We start from the raw sequence: 26,557 nt of genomic DNA, 5'->3' as shown, positions 1-26,557 counted from the left end.
ATTTGTTTTAAAGCCCTTGCTACATGAATAAAAGTGGTCCTAAGTTTCTGATCCATGATTGCTCCTGTTGCCACTGGCGATAATCTATAATAAGGGTTATGAAGTCAGTTACTCAACATTTACAGAACTAGTTGTCCCTTCGGTGGTTTTCTAAGTTTTTATTATAAAGCTTTATGTGATTTTTCAATACGATACTTCCATAACACTTAAGTCTATAATTTTACATTGAGTAGCTTTTCATTTTTACAGTAGTGAGAGGTAAATGGTAAAATATGCCACCATGCTTTATGGACTGAATTTGCCTCATGTGTCACAGAAGTGGTAACAGTGACACAGAATATACTTGGCTTTAGCATTAATAATCCTTAACATCACTTATTTGATAGTTGCATTTGTTCTCCCCTGAGGCTACTTATGTTAAAATCATGCAATTTTCATGAATAATTTTTTGTTTCAGCTGCAGAAAAGGAAAAGCAAAGTTGAGACGGGTGGGTGCAAGGGACGTGATTTGCTCATTATCCCGAACTGCTAAGAGTATCCCAAGAAAATTACCATTTAAAAGTAACAATAGAAATCAACTAATGAATTACAAGCAAACACGCTGAGAATTGTTCTATGATGGGGAAAACCGGGGAATACTTTAACCTAAAATCAAAAATATAACTGGCCTGTTAAAAGTAGCATTTTCTAAGGACAACTCTCACATGAAAAACTCTTTATGTCTAGAGTTACAGGGTTAGAAATGTACACCAGTCCACTGGAATTTTAATTTGGTGATAGTAAAAGAAGAGAAAAGCTACAACAAAATATACCTTTTTAGAAGTAGTGTTGAAAGTGATGACTTAAATAACAAATGTTAAAGAGGGTTTTCAGTTAATAAATTCCAGTGATGCCACACAATCACACATCTCTTCTTCTCAACTGGAGGAGGTTTTCCTGCGACAAGAGGCTTTTCCCTTCACCTGGCCCTCTCTGGTTGGCAGGTACTTGCCGTTTGCCCCATTTCTTCTTTTTTTTTTTTGAGACGGAGTCTCGCTCTGTCGCCCAGGCTGGAGTGCAGTGGCCGGATCTCAGCTCACTGCAAGCTCCGCCTCCCGGGTTTATGCCATTCTCTCGCCTCAGCCTCCTGAGTAGCTGGGACTACAGGCGCCCGCCACATCGCCCGGCTAATTTTTTGTATTTTTTTAGTAGAGACGGGGTTTCACCATGTTAGCCAGGATGGTCTCGATCTCCTGACCTTGTGATCCACCCGTCTCGGCCTCCCAAAGTGCTGGGATTACAGGCTTGAGCCACCGCGCCCGGCCTGCCCCATTTCTTCTAAATTGACTTGCAGGTGTGTACTCTTTTTATGCCTCCAATCAGGCATACACTTTCTGCTGTATCCATGATTAGACTTTCCTCCAGAACACACAACCCACATGTTGATGCTTACATTTCCCTCATTCCATTCCCCAAAATTCTCCTTTCAGACTGAGGTAAGAAAGTGTGACAATACAAACCATGTGACTATTTGTGGTTTTCTCTACCTAATTAGTTTCATGGAATGTTTGTTCCTGGGTATATTTCTAAAACATATGAAATCCTGATTGGACACCAAAAGGTTATGTCAAATTTCATTAAGAGAAAATTGGCATAAACCAAATATTAACGGATAGGTTTTAAATAAACACTAAAACAGCCTGGGAAACCTCTGTCTATAATATGCTATATAACCCTTCAACCATCATCTCTTTTCTCTTTTCTGGTTAATAATCTTTTCTTTTAATCATTTATTCAATTAAAATGATTATGAAATGTTTAAAAACACAAAAAGGATAAATAATTACATAGTAGATATTATTTAGGATGTCTTAATAAAGATAAATTTAATCAACAGCCATTTTCTTCCTAAGAAATACAAGGAACTTACCATGTTAAAGCTCCTCTCTAAAACGCTCCTGTGTAATTCTTATCTCAGGAACTGCTTTCAATGAAGCCTGTTAGGGAGGAACTTGTCTGGTCTTTGGAATTAAGCTGTTTTCACTCACATGTCATCTGACTTGAGGTGTGCGCCAGGAAAGCCTTCAGAACACCAAGATGTGGAGCTGGCACTGCTATCAGGGCTGCTCAACTTCAGCAAGACTTCAAAAATAGAAGCAAAATATGCTTTTCCAGCTTATGATGCAGCTGTTGTCTTTCCAACCTCTGTTTGTCTACAGTTTAACAGTGAACAATGATGGCACTCTTTGTACTCTGGAGGGAGTACAGGATGTTGGTGCACACTTAAGTGGCTCCCTTTGGTACATCCTTCTGGAAGGAAGCATTAACAAGAGGTGTAGGATGTATCAGCTTTTATGGAAACTATATGAGGATATGCTATACTAGGGTTAAAACCTGAACTGCTTCTCTGCTATTGAGAGATGTGTCTTTTGGAACATACAAAATGATAAGAACAGTAACTGTAGCTAATGTTTATGGAGACATTACTTGCAGAGCTGCTTTCTGAGCCTAGGCTGTGCAACTCTCGAGTCTAGGCTTTTATTAACCATTCTGCCTATTGTCCTTTAGTGGAGAGTGGACAGTCCTGGCCTAGTTACTGGCATAAAACATGGTTGTATATGGAAGAAATTTTAAGGCCAAGTTGAAGAGATCTGATTGTGACTATGTTTCATAAAGCAAAGAGATATCTATGGGTAAAACCAATAATGGGGTGGTTTGTAGCCTAGCATGACTTGCTCTTGGAACTGAAATGTTCCAAAGCATTTCTGGAAACTTCATCTACCTAAAGGAACCATTATTTGAATTTTGTTCTTTTTGGATGATATTCCATCATCTTCTAGAATCAGATCTCCCTAGCAGTTACGTAAACAATTTCAGGTTGCAGTGATACCACTGTGAAAAGGAATAAAAGGTTTCTATTATTCTTGACATGGAAAGCAGGTAGAGAAAGGCAGACCTATCAGATTTGAGTGACGGGATACAGATTAGGGCTCCAAAGAGGATCTCTAATATAGAAAATAAATAAAATGGGGGTAGGCAGTTTGTGGCAACAATATGCTGTACAATATGCTGTACAATGCAGAGACAGAGACACTGCTTCCAGAGGGACCTTCAGTCCCTGATCCCTGGACAGACTGAATGGTGGTGTGCATGGGGAGTTGAAAACAGGTGCAGGAGAAAGTGCTGTGGCCTCGGAAGGAAGGAACATGACAGATGTCCACAGCACAGAAGCATCCTGCTGGCGGAGGTACAGAGCATTCCTCAGTATCGGTCTCCAAAGAGAACGCTCAGAAACTGAGCTTGGGTACTTGTGCATGCTGTAAAGAGGGCAACAGAGAGAAGACAATCAAGGACAGAAAAAACAAATGGCAGCCTTCAGCATGGAGGGGTTTGGTGACCCAAAGGATCTGGCTGCCTTCTGTCAAGGAGAAGTAAAGTGAAGGGAACAGCCTATATTCATATGCTTCAGGGGTTACTGCCAGAGAAATAAAAGCTTTCATTAGTCTGTATCTTCCTTAATTAAGCCCTTCTCAGTACACAAGTGGAATCCTCTTTTATTTAAGAAAAAAGAGAATAAATCTAATAAACGAATGAAATACAGATAAATTGGCTCCCTAGACATAGCTCAGTGCAGGCAGTCTCAAATTTTCCGTGGCTGTGAAGGGTTGCAGAAGGAAATTTCCAGCAGCTTCCTTTTGAGTGAGAAGGCAAGAAACAAAAGTCACTGGTTATAGCCAGAAACTTCCTAAACTGTTTGCTGCCTTGAAAAACTTGTCCTAAACTATGCCCATGGGTGAAAAAGAAACCTGGTGCCCAGATTTCTGGAAAAGTGGTTCTAGGGCTGCACTGGGTCTTATTTTTTTCATCTGCAAAATGGGGTAGGGATGGATAAGAGAAATGGCTTAAAGAAGTTCCCAGGCCGGGCGCAGCACCTCATGCCTGCAATCCCAGCAATTTGGGAGACCGAGGTGGGAGGATTGCTTGAGGCCAGGAGTTTGAGACCAGCCTGAGCAACATAGTAAGACCCTGTCTCTACAAAAAGTAACATAAAAATTAGCCAGGCGTGATTGCTTATCTCTGTAGTTCTAGCTACTCAGGAGGCTGAGGCAGGAGGATCCCTTGAGCCCAGAAGTTGGAGGCTGCAGTGAGCTATGATCATGCTACTACACTCCTGCCTGGGTGACAGAGTAAGACCATGTCTCTTGAAAAAAATCTAAATAATTAAAAATAAAAATGAAGTCCCTAAATCTGTGGGTACATTAAAATCACAAATTAGTAAGAGTTGGGTGTCATTTATTTATACCTCCACCCTGGGTAATTCTGAGGTCACTGGTATATTCCGGATCCTGTGCTGATCCTGGCAAGTGACAGGTGCACAGAAACCTTTGTTCAGTTTTGAATGAACCAAGCTGTAAAGGAGTAGCTTTGCTTTGCAAGGGCTCATGGTGCCGGAGGCACAGGGAAGCCAGCACTTTGGAAAGTACATGGGTATGTTTCAGCTCTCTCCTTTTAAAGGGCTGAACCTGGGAGAAAGATGTAACCTCACAGTTTTTCTCTCTGTTGAATAAAAGGCCCCATGGGGAAACAGGTCTGTCTTAACACATGAGGTTTCTCCTAGGTTGAAATTTGCACACACTCTATTAAAATATGAACGTTAGTCCATGCAGTTTGCAAATACTTTTGCATATATGACTCACTTGAAGTTAAGTGGATGAAGGTCACTCAAATATAGTTCTGCTTTAAGTGTCAACTGTTTTAATTACAAAACAAGGAAACTGGACTGTGAGCTTCTTAAAGTTTCTATCACCTCTAAAAGATTCTACAACTTTTCTACTTCAAATGAGGAACACCTCTAAATCCTCTTGAAGGTTTAAAAAGCATTTAAGACACCTTAAATCTGAGTGCCTGCTTAACAACAGGACATCATTTATTTTCAAATTATTTTGTATTAACTTAGGTTCTATTATTAGAGGGCCACATTTTCCTTATAGCATCTGTAATAACATGCTCTATTTTTTACTTCATCTTTTAATTTTAACTCTTTCTTTAAACGTTCTCATTGCTAGTGAGCAAGTTTATTTAGAGCACAGGGATGAGAAATGTCTATGAAAGTGACTATTTGGCTAATTGGCCACTGTCTTTTGAAATTAATCTAGTGAGGAGAAACTATTGTTTAAAAGGAAGTTTCTGGATAAGCTGCTAATTGCAATTGTTCATTCTCTCTTGGAAAACCACAGATGGTTGGTAAAATGCAGGCAGGTTCTGTATAAACTTGGCCCTGGGTAGCTGGAATGCTTATGACAATGACTTTTATGGAGTCACTGTTTGCCTGTATATAAATCATATTTTCTCAAAGTGTCCCTATTTAAATTTGGAAGCCAGAGAATACTCCACTTCACTAGGTAATACTTTTAAATTAGTCTCAAATAGGAGATAACAAATGAATCCAAAACATAACCTACAACCCACTGACAATGCAGGAACAACTTTGCCAGGAAGCACAGTGTTAGCTAACACAAAATTTGCACTTGAAGTGCAAACCGCACTGGTGCTTGGAAGAATAAAAACAAAAGTTGTTTACTGAAGGCTGAGCTTTTGATTTTAAAAAAAAAAGTTACTTCAATTCTACTGAGAAATAATTTCAAGTGTTCATCTCCATCTGGAGGCCAAAATGCAAGAGACAAAAGCTGCTTTACAGACCATGCAGAAGTTACACTGACGCTCTGAGAACCCTCCACTACCGGAATGGCTTATCCAGGAAAGTCAGTACAGTATTCAAAGCATTATTATTTATTGCTTCAGAGGCCTGAAGGGGAATTTTGAGCTGGGAAAATACAAACCATATTTATCTTTTTGAAAAATCTTTATTAAAAATACACCAGAAGTATGTGGAAGAAATATAGAAGAAAAACAGATTGACAGCAAAAAGAATGAAGTCACTACAGCAAAGTTTCAACTGCTGTGCAGCGTTTGAGGCTCTGTAAATATTTACACTATAAACCTTCACTCCCCACATTTTTATTATTTTCACACAAAAGTTTGTTCCTAGCTGAAAGTGTTTGGAGGGAACTTTTTAGGCTTCTCTTTTTCAAATTATGGACAGATGATAACTGCAGACAACACTGATCATACGTATGGGGACAGGGGTTGCACAAACAGGGTCAGGGTAGAGCCAAGAAAAGTTAGTTTAACCAGATGGACTGTCTTTAAAAACAGGATTTGATTTACTGCCATATGTAAAGAAAGTGTTTCTAGGATTAGAAGCTGACCAGCCCTTAACTTGAAACAGAAACAGTCAGAGATGTTGGAGATAATGATGCCAAAATCCACCCCAGGAAGTAGATGCTTTCCCAGGCCAACACGAGCCATCCTTTCTACCTGGCTGAGATACTCTACTCTAAGTGGTGTGCGGCACATGGTAACTCCCAATCCATTCATTTATTCATTCACTCATTCATTCTTGTATTCTTACTGAGTTTATGTTTTATGCCAACTCACTACAAGACAGGTGGTGCATACTTATTGAATCATGAATCAACTCTGGGACCCCTTCTTCTAATGCCCTGGTCATGATGAAGTGATCTTCTGCCAAGGCATCTTCCTCTTCACACAGAAGGCCCCTGACTGACCTTGGGCAGTTCGGTCTGATGGGCGGCCACAGTTTTTATTGTGAATGACTATCTGATATCTCGTTCTCTATATCAGTTCCTGTGGTCTTTGACAATATGACCTGGCATCCTCAAAGATGACACTGAGCATCTGGATCCTCTGAGCATAAAAGGAAGACAGTGATGGCAGTGATAAGGTCAATGGCATGTGGTGAGGGCCTATCTGGATGGCCAGTTCTCTGCAGATCACAATCTCCATGAATTGTTACAAGGCTTCTTAACTATGTACAGCTTAAGTTTATTCACATGTGAGGAATGAAAAGTTCATGTTACCAGCTATTAACGGGTTTACATACGACTACTTACATTGTGAAATGTGAACATATGCAATTAGTAAGACCTACTCTGTTTTGTCTGAGTATATTTTCAAGGTCAGCAAAGAAGGACATTATTTTGTAAATGGGCACTTACTAGGTATTAAAAAGAAAAGGCCCCTTTGCTGGGGCCTATGTCCAAAATGCTATTTCTTAGGTTATATTCCAGGATTTTTATAGTTTGAGGTTTCACATTTAATTCTTTAATTCATCTTGAGTTGATTTTCGTATATGGTGTAAGGAAGGGGTCCAGTTTCAATCTTCTGTATATGGCTAGCCAGTTATCCCAGCACCATTTATTATTCAATAATAATAATAATGGGGAGTCCTTTCCCCATTGCTTGTTTTTGGCAACTTTGTCAAAGATCAGATGGTAGTAGGTGTGTGGCACTATTTCTGGGCTCTCTATTCTGTTCTGTTGGTCTATGTGTATGCTTCTGTACCAGTACCATGCTGTTTTGGTTACTGTAGCCCCGTAGCATAGTTTCAAGTCACATAAAGTGATGCCTCCAGCTTTGTTCTTTTCACTTAGGATTGCCTTGGCTATTTGTGCTCTTTTATGGTACTGTCTGAATTTTAAAATAGTTTTTTCTAATTCTCTGAAGAAAGTCATCGGTAGTTTGATGGGAATAGCATTGACTCTGTAAATTGCTTTGAGCAGCGGGGCCATTTAAACAATATTGCTTCTTTCTATCCATGAGCATGGAATATTTTTTCACTGTTTGTATCATCTCTGATTTCTTTAAGTAGTGTTTTGTATTCTCATTGTAGAGATCTTATACCGCCTCAGATGTCAAAAGCAATTGCAACAAATACAAAAATTGACAAATAAGACCCAATTAAAGAGCTTCTGCACAACAAGAAAAACCATCAGGAGAATAAACAGACAAACCTACAGAATGGGAGAAAATATTTTCAAACTATGCATCCAATAAAGTCTAATATCCAGAGTCTATAAGGAACTTAAACAAATTAACAAGCAAAAACCAAATAACCCCATTAAAATTTGGCAAAAAACAGGAATAGATACACTTGAAAAGAAGGCACCATGTGAGTATATGAAAAAATGCTCGACATCACTAATCATTAGATAAATGCATATAAAACCACAATGAGATACCATCTCACACCAATTAGAATGGCTATTTCTAAAAAGAAAAAATAACAGATGCTGGAGAGGTTGTGGAGAAGACGGAATGCTTATAGAGTGCTGGTGAGAATGTAAATCAGTTCAGCCATTGTGGAAAGCAGTGTGGGAAATTTCTCAAAGAACTTACAACAGAAGTACCACTTGACCCAGCAATCCCATTATTGCCTGTATACCCAAAGGAAAATAAATCATCCCACATGATTCATGCATGATTGAGATACATACATACATGTGTTCATCACAGCAGTATTCACACTGGCAAAGACATGGAATCAACCAAAATGCCCATCAACAGTAGACTGGATAAAGAAAATGGAGTACACATACACCATGGAATACTATGCAGCCACAAAAAGAATGAGATTATGTCCTTTGCGGCAACATGGATAAAGCTGGAGGCCATTATCCTAAGTGAACAATCGCAGGAACGGAAAATCAAATACTGTATGTTCTCACTTATTAGTGAGAGTTTAACTTTGAGAACACATGGGAACAAAGAAGGCAGCAACAGACACTGGGGCCTACTTGAGGGTAGAGGGTGGGAGGAAGGAGAGGATTAAAAATCTACCTGTCGGGTATTATGCGTATTATCTGGGTGATGAAAGAATCTGTACAGCAAACCCTCATGACATGCAATGTACCCATATAACAAACTTGCACATGTACCCCTGAGCCTCACAGTTACAACAAACAGCCCCCTACAAGGTAGATCATTTTCATCTTCATTTATGATGAGCACAGAGATGTTAAGTAACTTGTCCAAGCTCACACGAGTTACCAACGGAGGAACCAGGGTTGGGGGTTGAGTTCGGACAATGTAGTTCCAGAGTCTGTGTTCCTAATCATTAAGCTATTCTGTGCTGTTTCTCAAAAACAGTATCAGGTCGTACATACATGGCATTTGCTCCATGCCAGGAATTGCTCTAAGCATTGATACTTACATGAGTTAATGTAATCCCCGAGGTCACCCATGGGAGGCAGTATAGTGAGGTGGGGAGGAACTTTGATGCTGGAGTTCAGTGGCTACTCTTGAATCTGGCCTTTGCACTTTTAGGTCTGTAACTTGGAGCATGTTATTTCGAGCCTCTTTGTCTCCCTTCCTCTCATTTATAAATTGGGGACAGTCACATATATCCCCCATATTTGTGGTAAAGATGAAATGAGCTCAGTATGTGTGAGTGCTGGGAATGCTGTCTGGTCAGGTCCTGACTATTATTACTATTTACAAACACCAGGACTGTACCTTAAATAAGCTGAGGAAGTTCAAAAACCTTTTCTGTGACAGCACAATAATTTGGATCCCAGCCTTCTGGCTGTGGTACATGTGTTATTTCTACTACATCCTGCTTTTACAAAATAAACATCAGCTATGGGACCTGCTACTCTAGTCTCTGTCACTCAGAGAGAACATTTTCTAATATATTATAATTGCTAAAATTGTTGAAAAGTGAGCAAAGGCATAAACTTTTCAGGCACAAATGCAAAATAACATATAGGCAGAAAACCCAGCCTGAGATGAACCGTAAAACCCAAACTGACCATGGTTCAAAATACTAACGATTATAACAATACTCTAGGGTCGTTTAGTACAAGGTTAGGCTAGTAAACATTTTAGTAACAGTTTGTTAGAGTTAGTAAAAAGTTTGATGCTTTCAGGAATGCATTTCACATAGTTATAAACAATCTACATTTTGTTAACCCCTACGTATCGTTTTTTAAAAAAGTAGAGTTGCATGTTCTGTACATGTACCCCAGAACTTAAAGTATAATAAAAAAAGACGATTAATTAAGTCTATGGTTTCTGTCTTATCCCAAAATAGCTTTTACTGTTTCTGATCAAAGTAAAGTTCATAACCAGAGGTCCACAGAATTACTATAATTCATGAATAAAACTGGGGGGTGGGGGTAGTCCATGAATGACCTTAAATGAAATTTTCTTTCTGGGGAAATGATCTGATATTTCATTAGTTCTGAAAGAAGTTCTGTGTCTTCCAAAGGTGAGGGACATTTGGGCCAGAGTGCACAAATCCTATGGAAAACACAGTTGGGGGCACAAGGGTCTCCCTGTTCTCACGTGGGCATGGGGGCTTCTCTTGGGAGATCCTCTCTCTAGGCCTAGACTCCACCAGGGTGCTGTACAGAGCTAACACTGACAGAGACAAAAGTAAACTATCTATGGCAAGATGAAGGCTAAGGTTGGAACCCCAATCAGGTAGCCAACCTTGTCAAATTAGCACAGTTCAGAAAGGAAGAAATGATGAAGTGGGCATTGAGCCACCTAAACTTTTTTTTTTTTTTTTTGAGACGGAGTCTCGCTCTGTCGCCCAGGCTGGAGTGCAGTGGCCGGATCTCAGCTCACTGCAAGCTCCGCCTCCCGGGTTCAGGCCATTCTCCTGCCTCAGCCTCCCGAGTAGCTGGGACTACAGGCGCCGCCACCTCGCCCGGCTAGTTTTTTGTATTTTTTTAGTAGAGACGGGGTTTCACCGTGTCAGCCAGGATGGTCTCGATCTTCCTGACCTTGTGATCCACTCGTCTCGGCCTCCCAAAGTGCTGGGATTACAGGCTTGAGCCACCGCGCCCGTCCGAGCCACCTAAACTTAAAAGAGTAACGTGTGCGTCTCAACAATCTATATAGCTCAGGTTACAACATCGAAGGCAATAATAATTAACATGTATTTTCAGACACGACTGTATCATTGAACATTTGCTTTTTATTGTGTTGTCGTGAGAAGCATCATAACTTAGAAAGCAGGGGCTGGATCTGGATTAACCATGTGGTTTTGCGGGGTGAGCGTGCAGTACACAGGAAAGAGCACATTAGGCCTGAGTCGCTTTCTTGGGGCATCCCAGCGCACAGATGAGTCTGGAAAATGCTCACTTAGAAGTGAGGAAGGGCGCTCAGGGCTGGGCAAGCTATGTCTAGAACAGACTCATAGCACTTTCTTCAGTCACAGCCTTGCATGGTCTTTCCCTGAGTTATCTGACTCTTGAGGTAAGTTTTAAAATTAAAACTAAACAAAGCTGAGCGCAATGGCTCATGCCTGTAATCCCAGTGCTTTGGGAGGCCATGGTGGGAGGATCCTATGAGTCCAGGAGTTTGAGGCCAGCCTGGACAACACAGGGAGACCCTAAATCTACAAACAATAAAATAAAATATACGAGCCAGGCTTGGTGTGCAACTGTGGTCCCAGCTGCTTTGGAGGCTGAGGTGGGAGAATTACGTGAGCCCAGGAGTTCGATGCTTCAGTGAGCTATGATCCCACTACTGCACTCCAGTCTGGATGACAGAGTGGGATCATGTCTCTAGATAAACCCAAACAAAAATCAAAAGAACACTTATCCAGGGCACCCATGGCTGCCACCATGAGGCCAGGAGGTGTTCTCTCCAGTCGGTTCTTACGTGTGTGGCTTCACCCAGCTTGCAGGCCACACAGTCTCCAAGGTTGTATTTTGATTGTGAAATATGATCACTTCTGGGCAATCCTACCCACTGCATGCTCTTCTGCCCTTTGCTTGAGCCTGCTTTTGAAATCTCCACTCTGCTCTGCCCCTACGTACAGACATGCAGTAGCAGACACGACTTCCTCTTCTTTGAGCCCCTGGTTTGCTAAATCACAAATCTTGAATGCTACTGTTGTACTGATGTCTGGTCAGTCAGACACGATGAAGTTAATATTGGGTCATCATATATTAGTGGCCAGAGAACAATGAAACCAAGGGGAGACAGGAAGAACATATTAATACTAAAAAAGCGACAGATCTGGCTCGAATGGGATGCTTTCAATTTGCAGGAACGTCACCCATTATTATCAAAGGTCAAAGTCAGTTACTGTTAGAAAAATCAATAAAATTGAGGGTGGATGGGAAGGAAGAGACTCAATACATAAATTTATAATATGTCCTCTGTATTGAAGGAACTTGATGAACATCTGTGCATTACTAACTCTTAGAAGTAAAATTGGTTGTCAGCAAATTGGACCATTTGTATAGTTTCATGGGTTCCTGCTGTGAATATATTTTAAAGCATTATGTTAGTGCAAAGAGAGGAAAAATAGAGCAAGAAGACTTTTAAAGATTGCATCTGCCTGTTGGTCTTCATCGTCCATTTTGTTGGCCTCTTGGAGGTATTAATGTTTTTTTGTTTGTTTGTTTGTTTTTCAACAAAGGTGATCTACGAACATATTCTACCTGTCCATGCCAATAGTGCCAATTATCATCAGTGATCTTGATTACTGGTGATCTAAGGCTATTAGTCCATTATGCTTGTGGTATATAATAGAAAGAAGATTCTCGCTTTCTCATCTGAACATCATGGTCTGAATGTTATTACTCTTAGTATGATATGTATAGTCTTGACTGCATGTTAGATTAAAAATATTCATTCATTTTTCCTCCTCTCCCTGCACCACCACCAGCAGTGACGTTAGTATTGCCAGTTTGAGAAGTCCAGTCTGCAGCCCACCTTGTACCAGGGAAAGGCTGCCATGACCTGGTAAACAGGGCATTAGTCAGTGCTCTTCTCCATTAAGGGCAGACTGGTTGCCTACTGCGAACTGATTACATTTGCTCTTTCTTATCGCTTACAAATACATTTGCTCATTAACATGTGAATGCTGCCAGAGAGGGTTACCGAGCTATTAAGTATCATTCGTGCTAATTCTGCAGAAAGTGACATTCTCTAGTGACATTTCTCTTTAAAGAATAATCTCCTACAGGGGGAGAGGGGCAGAGATAATGGACAAAGGGAAGGAAGCCTGGTAATAGGCCATGTCTAGACCTTGGCAGTTTCAGTCTTTGCTTCAGCTGTTTAGTCACGTTAATCTAGAGGGCCTCAATATTGAAAACACAAATAAGAGCAACTTAATGTCCTTGCTATCTATGAAAACACAGGTTGCCAATCAAGTTATTGGAGAGATAAGCAGCTCGGAAGTATTTTGGATATTTTACAATGAAATTTTCACATGAATTTACAAAAACTGTTAATGTCAAATTATCATAAAATGTATTAAATCTGATGTTGTGACGCTTACTTTAGAACATTCTGAAAGCTATTAGAATGAATTTTAAACCCCTAACAGCAGGTTCCTCTAAAGGCATTGATGAATTCTGTTTGGAAGCAGCAGAGTTAGGAGGTGTCTAGGACCGGACTCTTACATGTGTCCTTGTTCTACCCTATAGGTAAGAGCTCAAGCTGAGCCTTGCTTCCTGAAGACCTCAGCAATCTCTATGTAGTAGGACCTGCTCTGTGCCAGGTTCACACTGAAAACTCCACAGACGACTTTGCGTCTGGCTAGCAAAGTGACCTTGGAAGGAACCATTACCAACGTCATGTCATAGACGATGAAAGACAGTGGGAGCTCCAGCAGGTCATCTAGACCTGAGTGCAGAGTACCCTAGTGGTGATGTGAGACTGTGGACTCTGTGTGGTGTCACCCAGGTTCATGGGGGCATGGGGCAGCATCCGCTTCCACAGTGGTTCCATTTCAGCTATAGCTGGAGCTTTTCCACCCCCAAAGCCTTGCTGTCCAATGCTACCACAGGGAATAACCAAGTGTAGCTATTTCTATCAATATTAATATTCAAAATGCAGTTCCTCATTTGTAGTAGCTGTATTTCAAGCATGCAGTTGTGACTTGTAGCTGTGATATCGGACAGCACAGACAGAGAACATTCCCAGCACTGCAGAAAGTTCTACTGCACGGTGCAGATCCAAGTGTTGGAATTCTGCTCTCTGGCTACAACTGCCTCTTCTCTTAACCTATGACTCATCAATGGGACCTACCCTCAATCCGTTAGTTCCTTCCCTCTCATCATGGTCCAGTGGACACCTCTGATTGCCCTTCTTGCAAGCCTGGACTTTCCAACCCAATTACCTTGGCATCCTTGATTCCCTTGGTCATTTACTTTCTGTGTAGACCCCTCCCCCCATGCCTAGCCTTTGGCAGGTCACATCCTTTTCACTTCCCTGCTACTGTTTCTGGGATGTAGTATTGCTGGAAACAATGATAAAATAATAAAATGGGGAGAACGTGTGCTGTTCAGCCTTAACTGGGTCTTCTCTGCTTCTTACTCCTTCTTCAGTCCATCCCATATTGACTCACTGACTCATCCCTTAGGATGCCTCATTCTCTAAAACCTCAGCTCTCTCATGACACCCAACCTCTGCAGGTGACCCACTTCACAGGTTGGGAAAATCACCCAAAAACCATCGCCATTAGCTTCCTCAACATGTCCTCTAGCTTTCTTCTGTTTCCTTTAGCCAAGGTGACCCACCAGCTGCTTTCCACCTGGGAGAACTAAATTCCTGCTCCCAGATCTTTCCTCAAGATGTTTCTCCATTCAGAAGGCCTCTTCCCAACCTCACCTCTGCCACAAAATGGTTTTTGAGTCATCCCACCTGAAAGCAACCCCTTCCTGCTCCAAATGCCCTTCATGTTTCATCTGTACCTGTTCCTCTCACAGATGTCACCTGGCACTGTACCTACTAAAGTACATACAGGTGACTGCACATCTTCCCCACTCAACAAAACCACTGTGGGAAGGGGGTGCTTGCTGGATTCAGCCTGGCTCCCCAGCAGCCACCAGCACAGTTCCCTGTGTAGAGAGCTGGTGTGTACTGATGGAATGGCTAGCTATATATCTACTTTTGCAAATGTCCGACTTACTCCTAAGGTGGACAGATTGAATTCAATAAACAATTGATGGACACATTTCTCCTAATGATCTCCACATGAAGTTCTAACTACACGATTTACACGACCAGAATGTCTGATGGGAAGACAAGAGTGTACCTGTTGATGGCTAGAACCGCAATAAATGTGCAATATCTTCCTGAAGGAGGGTGAAGTGGGTACAAAATGATAGGAGGTAGGCAAAAAAAAAAAAAAAAAAAACAAAGAAAGACAAGAAAGTAGAAATAAACTTACCTTGGGTAGCAATGTAATGATTGGGTCGATGATAACCCTAAAAATAAATAAAAGAGAATATTTGATAAACATAAAATTGATAAACAGCAGAGAAGTCACATGCTAACTTTGCTGAAACGAATGTGCACACAAATGCCAACAGCTGCATCACCTGAAAGTTAAATGGCCAACCCAGCACCTTTGAGTTTCTCTTAATTAGTGGAGGTGCATCAAATACAACAGTTCTGATGCTTGCACCAAAGGTGTGGGTAACTTAATCATAACTGGCTATGAGATGATGGATGAGCAAGAAACACTAACAACTTACGGATTCTCTGAAATACCATGACCATTACTCTTACAAAGTGCAAACAGGCTGAGAATTTGCAACAGAATTTCATTTGTGTTTGGGATGTTAGTGGCAATATGCCAGGGGTTTAATGCATATTCTGTTGTATTGGTATAGACAGTTATATCAATAGTGATCCTCAAAACCATTCTTAAACACTGATAATACCATGCCATGCTACTATAGCAAGAGCCAGGAATTTAAAGAGACAGAAATTCTGAAAGATTCCTTCCTTTTATCATGACCCTGCAAGAAACAAGACAGATAAAAATTGAGGCCAAAGAAAAAGGGATGGGTGTGGTGGTTCATGCCTGTAATCCCAGCACTTTGGGGAGGCCGAGGCAGGCAGACTGCTTGAGCTTAGGAGTTTGAGACCAGCCTGCACAACATGGCCAAAACCCATCTCTACAAAAAATACAAAAATTAGCCAGGTGTGGTGGCATGCACCTGTAGTCCCACCTACTTGGGGGACTGAGGCAGGAGGATCTGCATGAGCCCAGGGGTTCAAGGCTGCAGTGAGCCAAGATTGCACCATTGTATAAGTCAGCCTGGGTGGCAAAGTGAGACCCTGTCTGAAAAAAAAAAAAAAAAAAGGAAACAAAAAATTGTAGGATGGCCTTCAAGCTCATCTGTACACTGATGAATCCTATATTCTTGTTTCCAGCCCAAATCTTTTCCTGGAAATCTTGATGCACACCCACTGCCTGTTCAACACCTCCACTGGGAGGTCTAATATATATTTAAAGCTTCACACACCTAAGACTGAACTCCTCATTTCCCCCCAACCGCTACCTGAATCTGTTCTACCCACCGTCTTCTCCTCAGCATCCTTGACCCCTCTCTCCCTCCTGCACCCTGTAGCCAAGCTGCCAGCAAATCCTACTGGCTCTACCTTCAATGTAGCTCAAGGGTCTCGCTATTTCTCCCCTCCACTGCCACCTCTCTGCTGATTCCCACAGCCACACAGCAGGCTTCTCTGCTTCCTTTCCTGGCCATGTGCAGTTCACTCCCCTCCCAGCAGCCAGATCATGTCATGCCTTTGCTCAGATCCCTCTAACAACTGCCCATCTCACTCACAGTAAAAGCCAAAGTCCTTACAACTGTGTACCTGACCTGGCCCATGAAGTCTCCCCCATATCATGGAACTCCCCAGGCCCCTATACGTCATGCCAATGATTGCCTGCTTGCTTTTCTTCAAATTTGCCAGGCACAAGTTCCACAACAAGGCCTTTGCTTGGGCCGTTTCTCGGCCCAGAATGCTCTTCTTCCAGGTATCTATGTAGCTCAACCCCTTGTCTTCCTTGCTCACTTGCTACCTTCTCAGTGGGACTGACTACAGCCAATTCGATTCAAAATTGCCCTCAGGACCTTCAGGTCTGGCACTCCGAGCACCCCTTCACGGCTTTAGTTTTCTCTGCAGTACATACAACTTTCTAATTGACCATATAGAATTAACTTTTCAATGTATTGCCCATTTCTCCTAATTAGAACAGCAGCTCCATTGGGTCAGAGGTTGTTTTGGTTTTGGTTTGAACTGTTCACAGTTTTCCTGATAGCACCTAGAAAGGTAAATAATGCATAAGTACTCAATAAGATCTATTGACGAAGAGAATAAAGGGGCCTTCAGAATTGGCTCTTCTCTCTTAAAATAAAATTCAAACTCATTAATCCAGTCTTTTCACTACTTTACAGCCTTGTTCATGTATGTGACTTCCCTGAGCTGGAATGCCTTCTCTCCTGCATTTCCACTTACTCACTTTAAAAAGGTTTACTTTCAAATTACATCCTCTGTGATGCCTAATCGGATCACAATGACTCCTTCAGTTGGTATCTCATGAAACACTTACTAAGGGTTCTCTCTATATTCAGGCATGTGCTGGGTGCAGGGGATGTAAGATGCCTAGGACACTGTCCCTGTACTCAAGCACCCATTAGGGACTGCAGGAGCTGGGACTGGAATGTGAGCGGTGTCCCCTGGAGCCTCTCAAGGCAAGGTGTGCTACAGTTGGACTGGATAAGACACTCATATTTCAGCTTCTTAGCTTCTGAGTTGGGAGACTGTGAGGAGGAGATAACTGGTCTGGGACATCTGAGTACTCCCATGAGGTACTCACTAAACATCTACCGAATAAAGGAGTAAGTGCAATGCACCTTATGAAGAAAACTTGTTTTAATAAAAAACAAATGGAACCTGGAGTGGGTATGGTTTTGGTTGTTATCAAAATAGTGCAGGGGTCTTCGTTTGATGAATGAGATATGAACTATTCTTGAAATAATCATACCCCAGTCCCCACCCACAAATCTATAACTGAAAATGTCAAATTTGTCTAATTAGCACTAAACATAACATTCTCATAGTTATTTTTAGATAACTTTCTTAGAGATTGTGACGCTATTTACTTTTAGCAGCATCTCAGTAATATTCAATCAAGAAAGCAAAACAATTCACATATATGGATCAATCCTGTCTATGGAAGTATTGATAGACTAAGCAATAGCATGATGGCCAAGCACAGAGTATGCCTTCAGAACCACAAGGGAGCAGAAATCTGCTTAATGTAAACTTGGGCCTTGGAGGTAACAGCAACTTTCCCTTGATTTTTCAGTCTACTTTTGATTTCATTCATTCTTTCAACTGAGAGCATGCTGTCTCCTGAAGAATTGATTCTAATGTAAAACCTTAAGTTAACATGATGCAGAACGAACAAAGAGGCAGTCTTCAATAATTAAACACCCTACATATTTAATGACATGTCTTGCTCGCATTAGAAGTCCTGGTGAACAGCTGCAGACTACTTTGAAGACAACTTAAAAGTGCAGTGATGACAAGGCATTGCAAATCACCGTATTAGGAATTATAGAGTTTTGTCCCATTAATATGCAAACAGATTTTTTTAAGTGTCGAATAATACAAGTTGTTGACAAAAAAATGGAAGTAACATTTTCTTAGTCCACATTAGCATGAGATGACAAAGAAGGCATAGAATGTTACAGAGAAATTCACCAACAAATGGGCTGCCTTGAGAAAAGGAGTGGCCGTATCTTCACTGTTAAGTTCTGTGGTGTGTAGGGTAATGTTAATGTGTTTGCTTTTAGATTGAGCCCAATGTATGTCCAACAATTGTACAGCAGACACACAATCTGGTACATGTCAGAATGGTTGGTTTTACTGAGTTTTATACTCTGATTTAATCATTATGTATATTAATCATTTAATCATTATAATATACACACATTATTTTGATGCGTATACACGCATCAAAATATCATACATAGCCCCCAAATATGTACAACTATTACATATCAATTTAAAAAATAATAAAATACATACATCGATATAATTGCCATTGATATAGTCTGAGTTTGTGTCTCCTTCTATTGTCTGCAGCCTCACTCGGGAATGATCGTCTGCAAAGGAAAAGGGACAGAAAATAACAATTAACAAAAGCAATCTGGTAGGTGGCTCTGAGCCCCCGAATGTAAGCATATTACATAGAGATCACCCACATACACTCTGCTTTAAAGATAAAGAATGACATACTATACACCTTCTACTTCCTATTTTGCTATTAAAATTGGGAAGGATTTATAATTTTTTACATTTTACAGTAAATCTCATTAACTTATTCTTTCATCATTGATGGGCCTAAAGCATTGACAAAGGTTTGACACTTTTACAAACAATCCTGTGAACCACAAACATAAGCAGTTCTTGGATTGGAAGTTTGAACGACTTCACTAAATCACATACAAACCCTGAGATGTTGAAGGTTGTGACACCCAGCTTGAGAAATGATGATTACAACCTCACGGCGCAGGCTTCTGGGATGTGTAGATGTGATCCTAGCCTTAGTCACTGGTGAATTCCCTAAGTACTAGCTCTGTATCTGCGGGCATCAGCCAGCAAGAACAAAGCTGTCACCATCCATCATGCGACCACAGGCCAGGAAATAAGGGCACCAAGCCTCAGTCTCCTCATCTGGAGAAGGGGATGACACTATCTGCCTCAAAGTGGGCTGTGTCCAGCATTCAATGAAAATACAAATTGAGACGTAAGTACTACAGAGGGTTCATATTTATGGTATTAATTAGCTATATTTAAATATTTCCTGAGTAAAAAAATTTATCTGCAAATACTATCGATGTATCTCAATTATTTCCTTGAAAATGTATATTGTATTTTGTTACCTTAATTTTTTTGCACAAATGGGGTCTAGCTATGTTGCCCAGGCTGGTTTCAAACTCCTGGCTTCAAGCAGTTCTCCTGCCTCAACCTCCCAAATGCTAGGATTATAGGTGTCAGCCATAGCACCTGGCCCCAAATCCATATTTTAAAAAGGGATGTGCTTCGTATGTTTTCTCTCACAAATGGGAGCTAAGCTAAGAGGGCGCAAAGGCATAAGAATGATACAATGGACTTTGGGGACTCAGAGCAAAGGGTGAGAAGGGGGTTAGGGATGAAAGACTATACATTGGGTATGGTGTACACTGCTTGGGTGATGGGTGCATCAAAATCTCAGAAATCACCACTAAAGAACTCATTCATGTAGCCAAACACCACCACCTGTTCCCCCAAAACCTATTGAAATAAAAATCTAAAAATTAAAAAACAAGAAAGGATGCTAATAGCACCCTAAGGGCAGAATTTTCCTGCACTGATCACTGCTCTGTCCCTGGCCCTTAGATTGGAGCCTGGAATATACCAGGTTTACCCCTAAAATAACTTTGAAGAAACAAAAAGTGCATTATTGTTTTTTGAAAATATACATCCTTTAAAAAGGATTTACCTAAATTACTGTTCCTTTTAGCAGAGGGACCCTTCCTTCCAATTAAAGTGTATGCTAAAACTCAGTATTCAGAACAGATAAAAGCTAGCTGCCCTGAAAGGAAAGCACAGGGCGGCCTGATAAGAACATTCTGGAAAACTTCACTTCCAGTGTTGCTGGAGCAGTGGGAAACCCTGCTTCTAAACCGCGACTGCCTTTTTCTAATGCTAACTTTACTCAACATTTCATTTGGGTTAGTGGGTGAGAAATGAAGCCCACAGCTTTTGAGATAAAAGCCAGGAGAGCTGCAGATGACGGACCCTGTTATCCCCAGTCACTGGAGCAAGTATTGACCTGGGACCCATTCCTTGAAATGCTAATGGGTGAAAGTCAAAGTTTCATATTGGTTTCTGGAGTTTAACCTCCTGTTGAGTAAATGTTTTGTTTGTTGTCAATAGCACAGGCAGAAGGAAATCGGTGTCAATTTTCTAACCTTCCTTCCTTGACGGGGCTTTCCACTTCATGACAGGTAGTCACATATTTCATGTCAGTGCCTCACCATTAGTTGGGGTGCAATAAGTTTATCTGGAATGTGGTGACAAGTTGGGCCAGAGAAGGAGAAAAGCTGAGAGGAGGTCGTGTCTTCCTGCTCTGCTCAAAGGAGACTATGGGATGAGCAAGTTCTGGGGTCGAGTGTGCAGGTGAGAATTGCTGCTGGTGGGTTAGAATCCTTCATGTATGGTTTTGGGCCAGTTACTTAATCTTTCTGTGCTTCCTTCACTGTAAAATGGAGATGAAGAGTGCCTACCTTGTGGGATTACTGTGAGCATCAAAATAATACACATAAAGAGATCAGAAAAAAGCCACACAAAGCAATGGATAGATATCAGTTATTATCATCATGTGCTATGTAATTGACACCCACATTTTTCTTCTTGCTGTTTTTATAGATGATGTCCAAGCAGATCACAGCAACCCCAGGAACAGACTCACTGGCAGTCAGAATGTTTCCTCATGGCAATCTGCTTTAAGAACCAATTTCCTAGGACACATTTTGCTGCTTAAAACCATGGGCTCCCTATATATGTTTTGCCACTATTGGGGGCTGCGGGGAGCTGAGCAGGTGCACTAGGCACTTGTAGATTGTTACTGCTTTTGTGTATCTTAGGAGAGCCAGTGCCTACATGCAACTACTGCACAAAAGGGTGCCACAAGCACTGGCGATGCCATTTGAGCTTCAAGAATGAAAGAGGCACTCTAGAACTGAATCACGGCTACTCCACACACACCGGGCTTTCGTCAGCTCCTCTGAGGGGAGGTCAGGTTCACCTTCCTGGATACTCGGGCTTTCCCTGCGCAGGTTTTCAAAAGGCAGGCAACCGACCGCATTAGAGTCGTGCAATCTAAGCAGGCCTGTCTCGAAGATCTGTTGTACCCCCTCGTCAGAACCCCCTCTATTTTGTGCTTTATTTCTCTGAGCGCCTCAGGATGGGTGCTGCTCATTCCCTGTGATTTACCACCTGTGGGCTGCTCAGACTATTCTGGAAGGTTCTCTTTAGGGACGCCAGTCTCCACCAAGACTGAATTCCTATTTCTTATCAACAGAGCCTTTGAGGTAGAGTTTTACCATCATCTCCTACAGTTCTGTCAGTTTACCCACACCCCAAAATTTAACTTGGCTGCTCCTTCTCCAGATTCAACTGCCCTTACTCCCCTCAGGATGGAGAAACCTGTAAGACACAGGTACAGCTGACCTCCTAACAGAATGAGATGGTTTTTGCCTCTATATACATGGTAGTATCTTTTTTTCTTTTATTGATTCTACTACATTATAATGTCTTGTGGTCAAAGATAGTGCCACATACAATCTGAATATCCCTAAGAGTACCTTTCCCCAAGGCCACATACCCAGCTCCAAGAGACTCCATTCACAGCACAGAGGCACAGGCTGCAGTCCCACGTGCGGGGCCCTTCCTAATACACAGCAAGTGAGCAAGGAGGATTGAACTCTTCCCCATGCTAATGAATGGGTGGTGGTCCAGGATCATCCAAGATAGCCTGAATGGGTCCACAGTGCCTTTTCAAATTTCAGTTTTATTTATTTTTAATTTTTAATGAAAAAAAAATTTTTTTTGAGACGGAGTTTTGTTCTTTTTGCTCAGGCTAAAGTGCAATGGCACAATCTTGGCTCATTGCAACCTCTGCCTCCCGGGTTCAAGTGAGTCTCCTGCCTCAGCTTCCTGGGTAGCTGGGATTACAGGCACATACCTCCACACCTGACTAATTTTTATATTTTAAGTAGAGATGGGGTTTCACCATGTTGACCAGGCTGGTCTCGAACCACTGACCTCAAGTGATCCACCCGCTTCAGCTTCCCAAAGTGCTGGGATTACAGCTGTGAGCCACCGTGCCCAGCCTAAATTTCAGTTTTAATACAGGCTTGTCTAATATTGTCAGAATACTGAGTTGCTTCATCTTCTAGAAATCTCTTACCTAATCATTCCTATTCATCTCTAACTGTCCAAATTCTGCCAATTTTTCAGTATTTAACTCACATGTCCCCGCCTCAGTAAGGTCTTCTCATTTATTCAGTGATTTTTTGAGTATCTGCTATATGCCAAACACCATGCTAAGCATTGGGGATATGTAGTAGTACACAAGTTAGATCCATGATCCTTGAGTTCATGGGACTTAAGGCAATGGAAAACACATTAAAACAGTCATTGCTTAAATAATGACTTAAATACAATTTTGGTAAGTGCTAACTTGGAAAGGACAGAGAGCTATGAGAGTGAATGGCATGGGTCCTGAGCTACTCTGAAGAGCTAGCAAACAATTCCCTAATAAAAGGACATTGAAGCTGAAACCATGAAGATAGAAAGTGGAGAGGGTAGAGCTCCTAAATTCCAAGTCCAGGAGATAGTGTGTGTTCAGGCCAGGAGGTAGGAAGGATCTAGTATGTTCAGGAAACCAAAGAAGGCTGGTGTGAGGAATGTGCTGTCAGAAGCCAGGGAGGAGAGTGGTGGGAAATGAGAACAGAGAGGAGGGAAGACCAGGTCATTAGGACCTTCATCCTGAGCACCACGGAAGCCACAGGGAGGGGCGTGCTTCATTTCATCAGATGCCTGCTATTGTTGAGGATGAACTGGAAGGGCTCCAGTTGGGTCAGTGGGTGTGGGGAGACAATGGGGAGGCTACTCCAACAGTCCTGGGAAATCAATGGCAGCTTAGCATACAGAGGGCTAGTGGACAGGGCCGAATCTGAGGGGTATTTAGTGGGTAGGAATGACCACAATGATCAGTTCACTTATTGTGGATGAGAAGAGGTATCATGCTGAGTTCTAGGATTCTGACCTGAGAAACAGGGCAGAAGATGGTGCCATTGACTAAGATGTGAACCATGGAGAAAAGCCAGCTTGGGGTGGGTGATGGAAATGAGGAGCACAGTGTTGAATATATTTAATTTGAGGTGTTTACCATCTGAATAGAGATACAGAGCAGGTGGTTGGGTATAAATTCTCCTTCCTTAAATGTCAATAGTCCTTTGATTTCCCTTTTTGGTGCTCTTAAATATGGTTATCTATAGACATGACTTATTTCTCCTATACATCAAAAATACTTTAGCTGGATGTGATGGCATATGCCTGTAGACCAAGCTACTTGGGAGGCCGAGGCAGGAGGATAGCTTGAGCTCAGGAATTCAAGACCAGCCTGGGCAACATGGCATTTTTATTATTATTTTTAGAGACCTTGTCTCTATAAAAAACAAAAATTAAAAAAAGAATTAGCCTAGCATGGTGGTGCACACCTGTAGTCCTAGGGAGGCTGAGGCAGGAGTATCCCTTGAGCATAGTGGTTTGGGGTTGCAGCGAACTCTGATTACGCCACTGCACTCGCCTGGGTAACAGAGCAAGACCCTGTCTATAAAAACAAAAACTATTTAAGAGGAGCTGTGTCTTATACTCATCTTCACCTTCTGTGTGCATGCCTCTATGAAAATAACAGTATAAATAAATATATATTGATAAATATATAATTGATAAACATTTATTTTTATAAGTAAGTGAAAAAAAGCCTAGCTTACAATGAGATACCATCACATACTCACTAGAAAGGCAAAACATTTAAGTCTGAACACCAAGGTCAGGTGAGGACATGGAATAATATAAACTCACAGATGCTGCTGGTGAAAATGAAATTAGTACAATCACTTTGGGAAATAATTTGCTGTTTAGTAAAACTGAAGACATCCACACCCTATGACTCAGCCATGAGGAAATGGATGCTGTGTGCATCTGGAAACATACTGAAGCAATATTGTTTACAACTGACAAAAATAAACAATCCAAATGTCCATCAACAGAAGGGAGACATAAATTGTATTATATGAATAAAGTGGAATGCTATTTAGTAATGAAAATGAACAAGCTACAGTTACATATAACTTGAACAAATCATACAAACACAGTTGAACAAAAAAAAGCAATACACAGAAGAGTATATACCAATGCTGTCCAGTAGAACTTCCTGCACTGATGGAAACATTCTATATTTGTGCTCACCAGTACAAAGGCCACACTAGTTACTGAGCACAGGAAATGTGGCTGGAGTAACAAAGGAACTGAAATTTTATTTTAATTTTAATGAATTTAAACAATTACATGTAGTTAGTAGCTACAATACTGGATAACACAGATATATGTTACATACTTTCACTTATGTAAAGTTAAAAACCAGGTAAAATATTATTACATTGTCTAGATCTGTACTCTCTAATAGGGTATCTGTTAGCCACATGAGGCTGATCCTAACTGTGCTGTAAGTGTAAAATACACATCAAATTTGGAAGACTTAGTATGATAAAAAGAATGTAAAATATCTCATTTATATGTTTTATACTGACTACAGGTTGAAAAGCTGACATTTAGGACATATTAGATTTAATAAAATATATTACTAAACTTAAGTAATTTCTTTTTGTGTTACTTAGTGTGGCTATTAGATTTAAGGACAATTTAATATTATACATGTGGCTTACATTTATATTTCATAGTTTATTTCTATTGGACCATGTGCTCAGGGATACATAAAACAGGAAGGGTTTCAACCGATCAGGCAGCCAACTCCCAACTCATTGCACCATGCTCAAATAAGCAGATGCCTAGCTGCAGCCAGTTGGGTGATTGCTCTACTTTGCTTCTCTGTCTGGCCTATAAAAGCCTGCCACTCACACTTCTAGGTGTAGCTCTCTGAACCTCTTCTGTTTCTGAGGGCTGCCCGATTCATGAATTGGTCTTTGCTCAAATAAACCTGGCTAAATTTAATTTGTCTAAAGTTTGTCTTTTAACAGTACTTAATGGCACTGAACTTAAAAACGGTTAAGATGGTAAATTTTATGCTATGTGTATTTTTCCAAAAATAAAAAAGAACATTTTTTCCATCCCTCCCTTGTATAACAGCTCCTCATGTTCCACTCTAGTCCCTGAAATCCTAGGAAAGGGCATTCGTGGACTTGCAGCCTAGAGCCCTGTGAATTCTTTTGCTAGGCAGATTTTCCTGAGACGGTGAGTTTCCTTTCCCTGATGAAATCAATGCAGGGGTGATGGTGACTCTATAGCTTTATTTCTTTTGTTTTCTTTTCTTTTTTTTTTTTTTGAGATGGAGTTTCACTCTTGTTGTCCAGGCTGGAGTGCAATGATGTGATCTTTGCTCCCTGAAAGCTCCGCCTCCTGGGTTCAAGCAATTCTCCTATCTCAGCCTTTTGAGAAGCTGCAATTATAGGCACCTACCACCATGCTTGGCTAATTTTTTGTATTTTTAGTAGAGATGGGGTTTCATCATGTTGGCTAGGATGGTCTCAAACTCCTTTCCTCAGGTGATCTGCCTGCCATGGCCTCCCAAAGTACTAGGATTACAGATGTGAGCCACCACGCCTGGCCTCTATAGCTTTCTAACAGAGGATAACAGTCATACATCATGTAGTTTATAAAGTATTCTTGTTTCAGTGATAAAATAAGGTGAACACTGATAAGTGAATCCACCTCCAGCCCAGGAGATACCTGTGTTAGCAGTGAGAATGGGGTAAGTCTCTAGAAGGGGTTCAGGTGGGGTTGAGAATGCAGGACATGTGTTCTGCCATGGAGAGCAACAGGCTGGTCATCACAGGACTGCATTTCCTAGCTGAAACAGGTCAGCACTTCTCAAGTTAATCCCCTGCCTTCCAGAATACAAGAAATAGGAAAGTATCACCATCACTCACATTATGTCAGTGAATGTAAAAGTTAAAGAAGTGAAATGATTGGGTCTTACAGCCACAGAACCCCCGCGATACTCTGCTGCTTGGATGTCTAAGAATGACTTGGCACAGAAACTGCAGATTCTTACGTGTCCTCTTTCGAACAAAGTTCTCAGATGACTATGAAAACA

The 26,557-nt window shown here is 41.2% G+C and overlaps 1 protein-coding gene across 12 annotated transcripts in view; it reads right to left on the bottom strand.

Annotated features, from left to right (window-relative positions):
* The window catches only part of PTPRM (protein tyrosine phosphatase receptor type M), an 864,300-nt gene that overhangs the window by 80,987 nt on the left and 756,756 nt on the right, over positions 1 to 26,557 (bottom strand). For all 12 annotated transcript variants that reach the window (XM_033178310.1, XM_033178302.1, XM_033178303.1 and 9 more), the window contains 2 exons: positions 18,697 to 18,773; positions 15,038 to 15,074 (listed from right to left, as the gene is read on the bottom strand). In XM_033178310.1, the coding sequence (XP_033034201.1) occupies positions 15,038 to 15,074; positions 18,697 to 18,773 (114 nt within the window). The remainder of the gene's footprint in view (positions 1 to 15,037; positions 15,075 to 18,696; positions 18,774 to 26,557) is intronic.

This window comes from Trachypithecus francoisi, unplaced genomic scaffold, assembly GCF_009764315.1.
Source record: "Trachypithecus francoisi isolate TF-2019V2 unplaced genomic scaffold, Tfra_2.0 Lachesis_group19, whole genome shotgun sequence".
Taxonomy (NCBI): Eukaryota; Metazoa; Chordata; class Mammalia; order Primates; family Cercopithecidae; genus Trachypithecus; species Trachypithecus francoisi.
The sequence above is the reverse complement of the archived record's forward strand: the minus strand, read 5'-3'. Positions and strand labels throughout refer to the sequence as shown.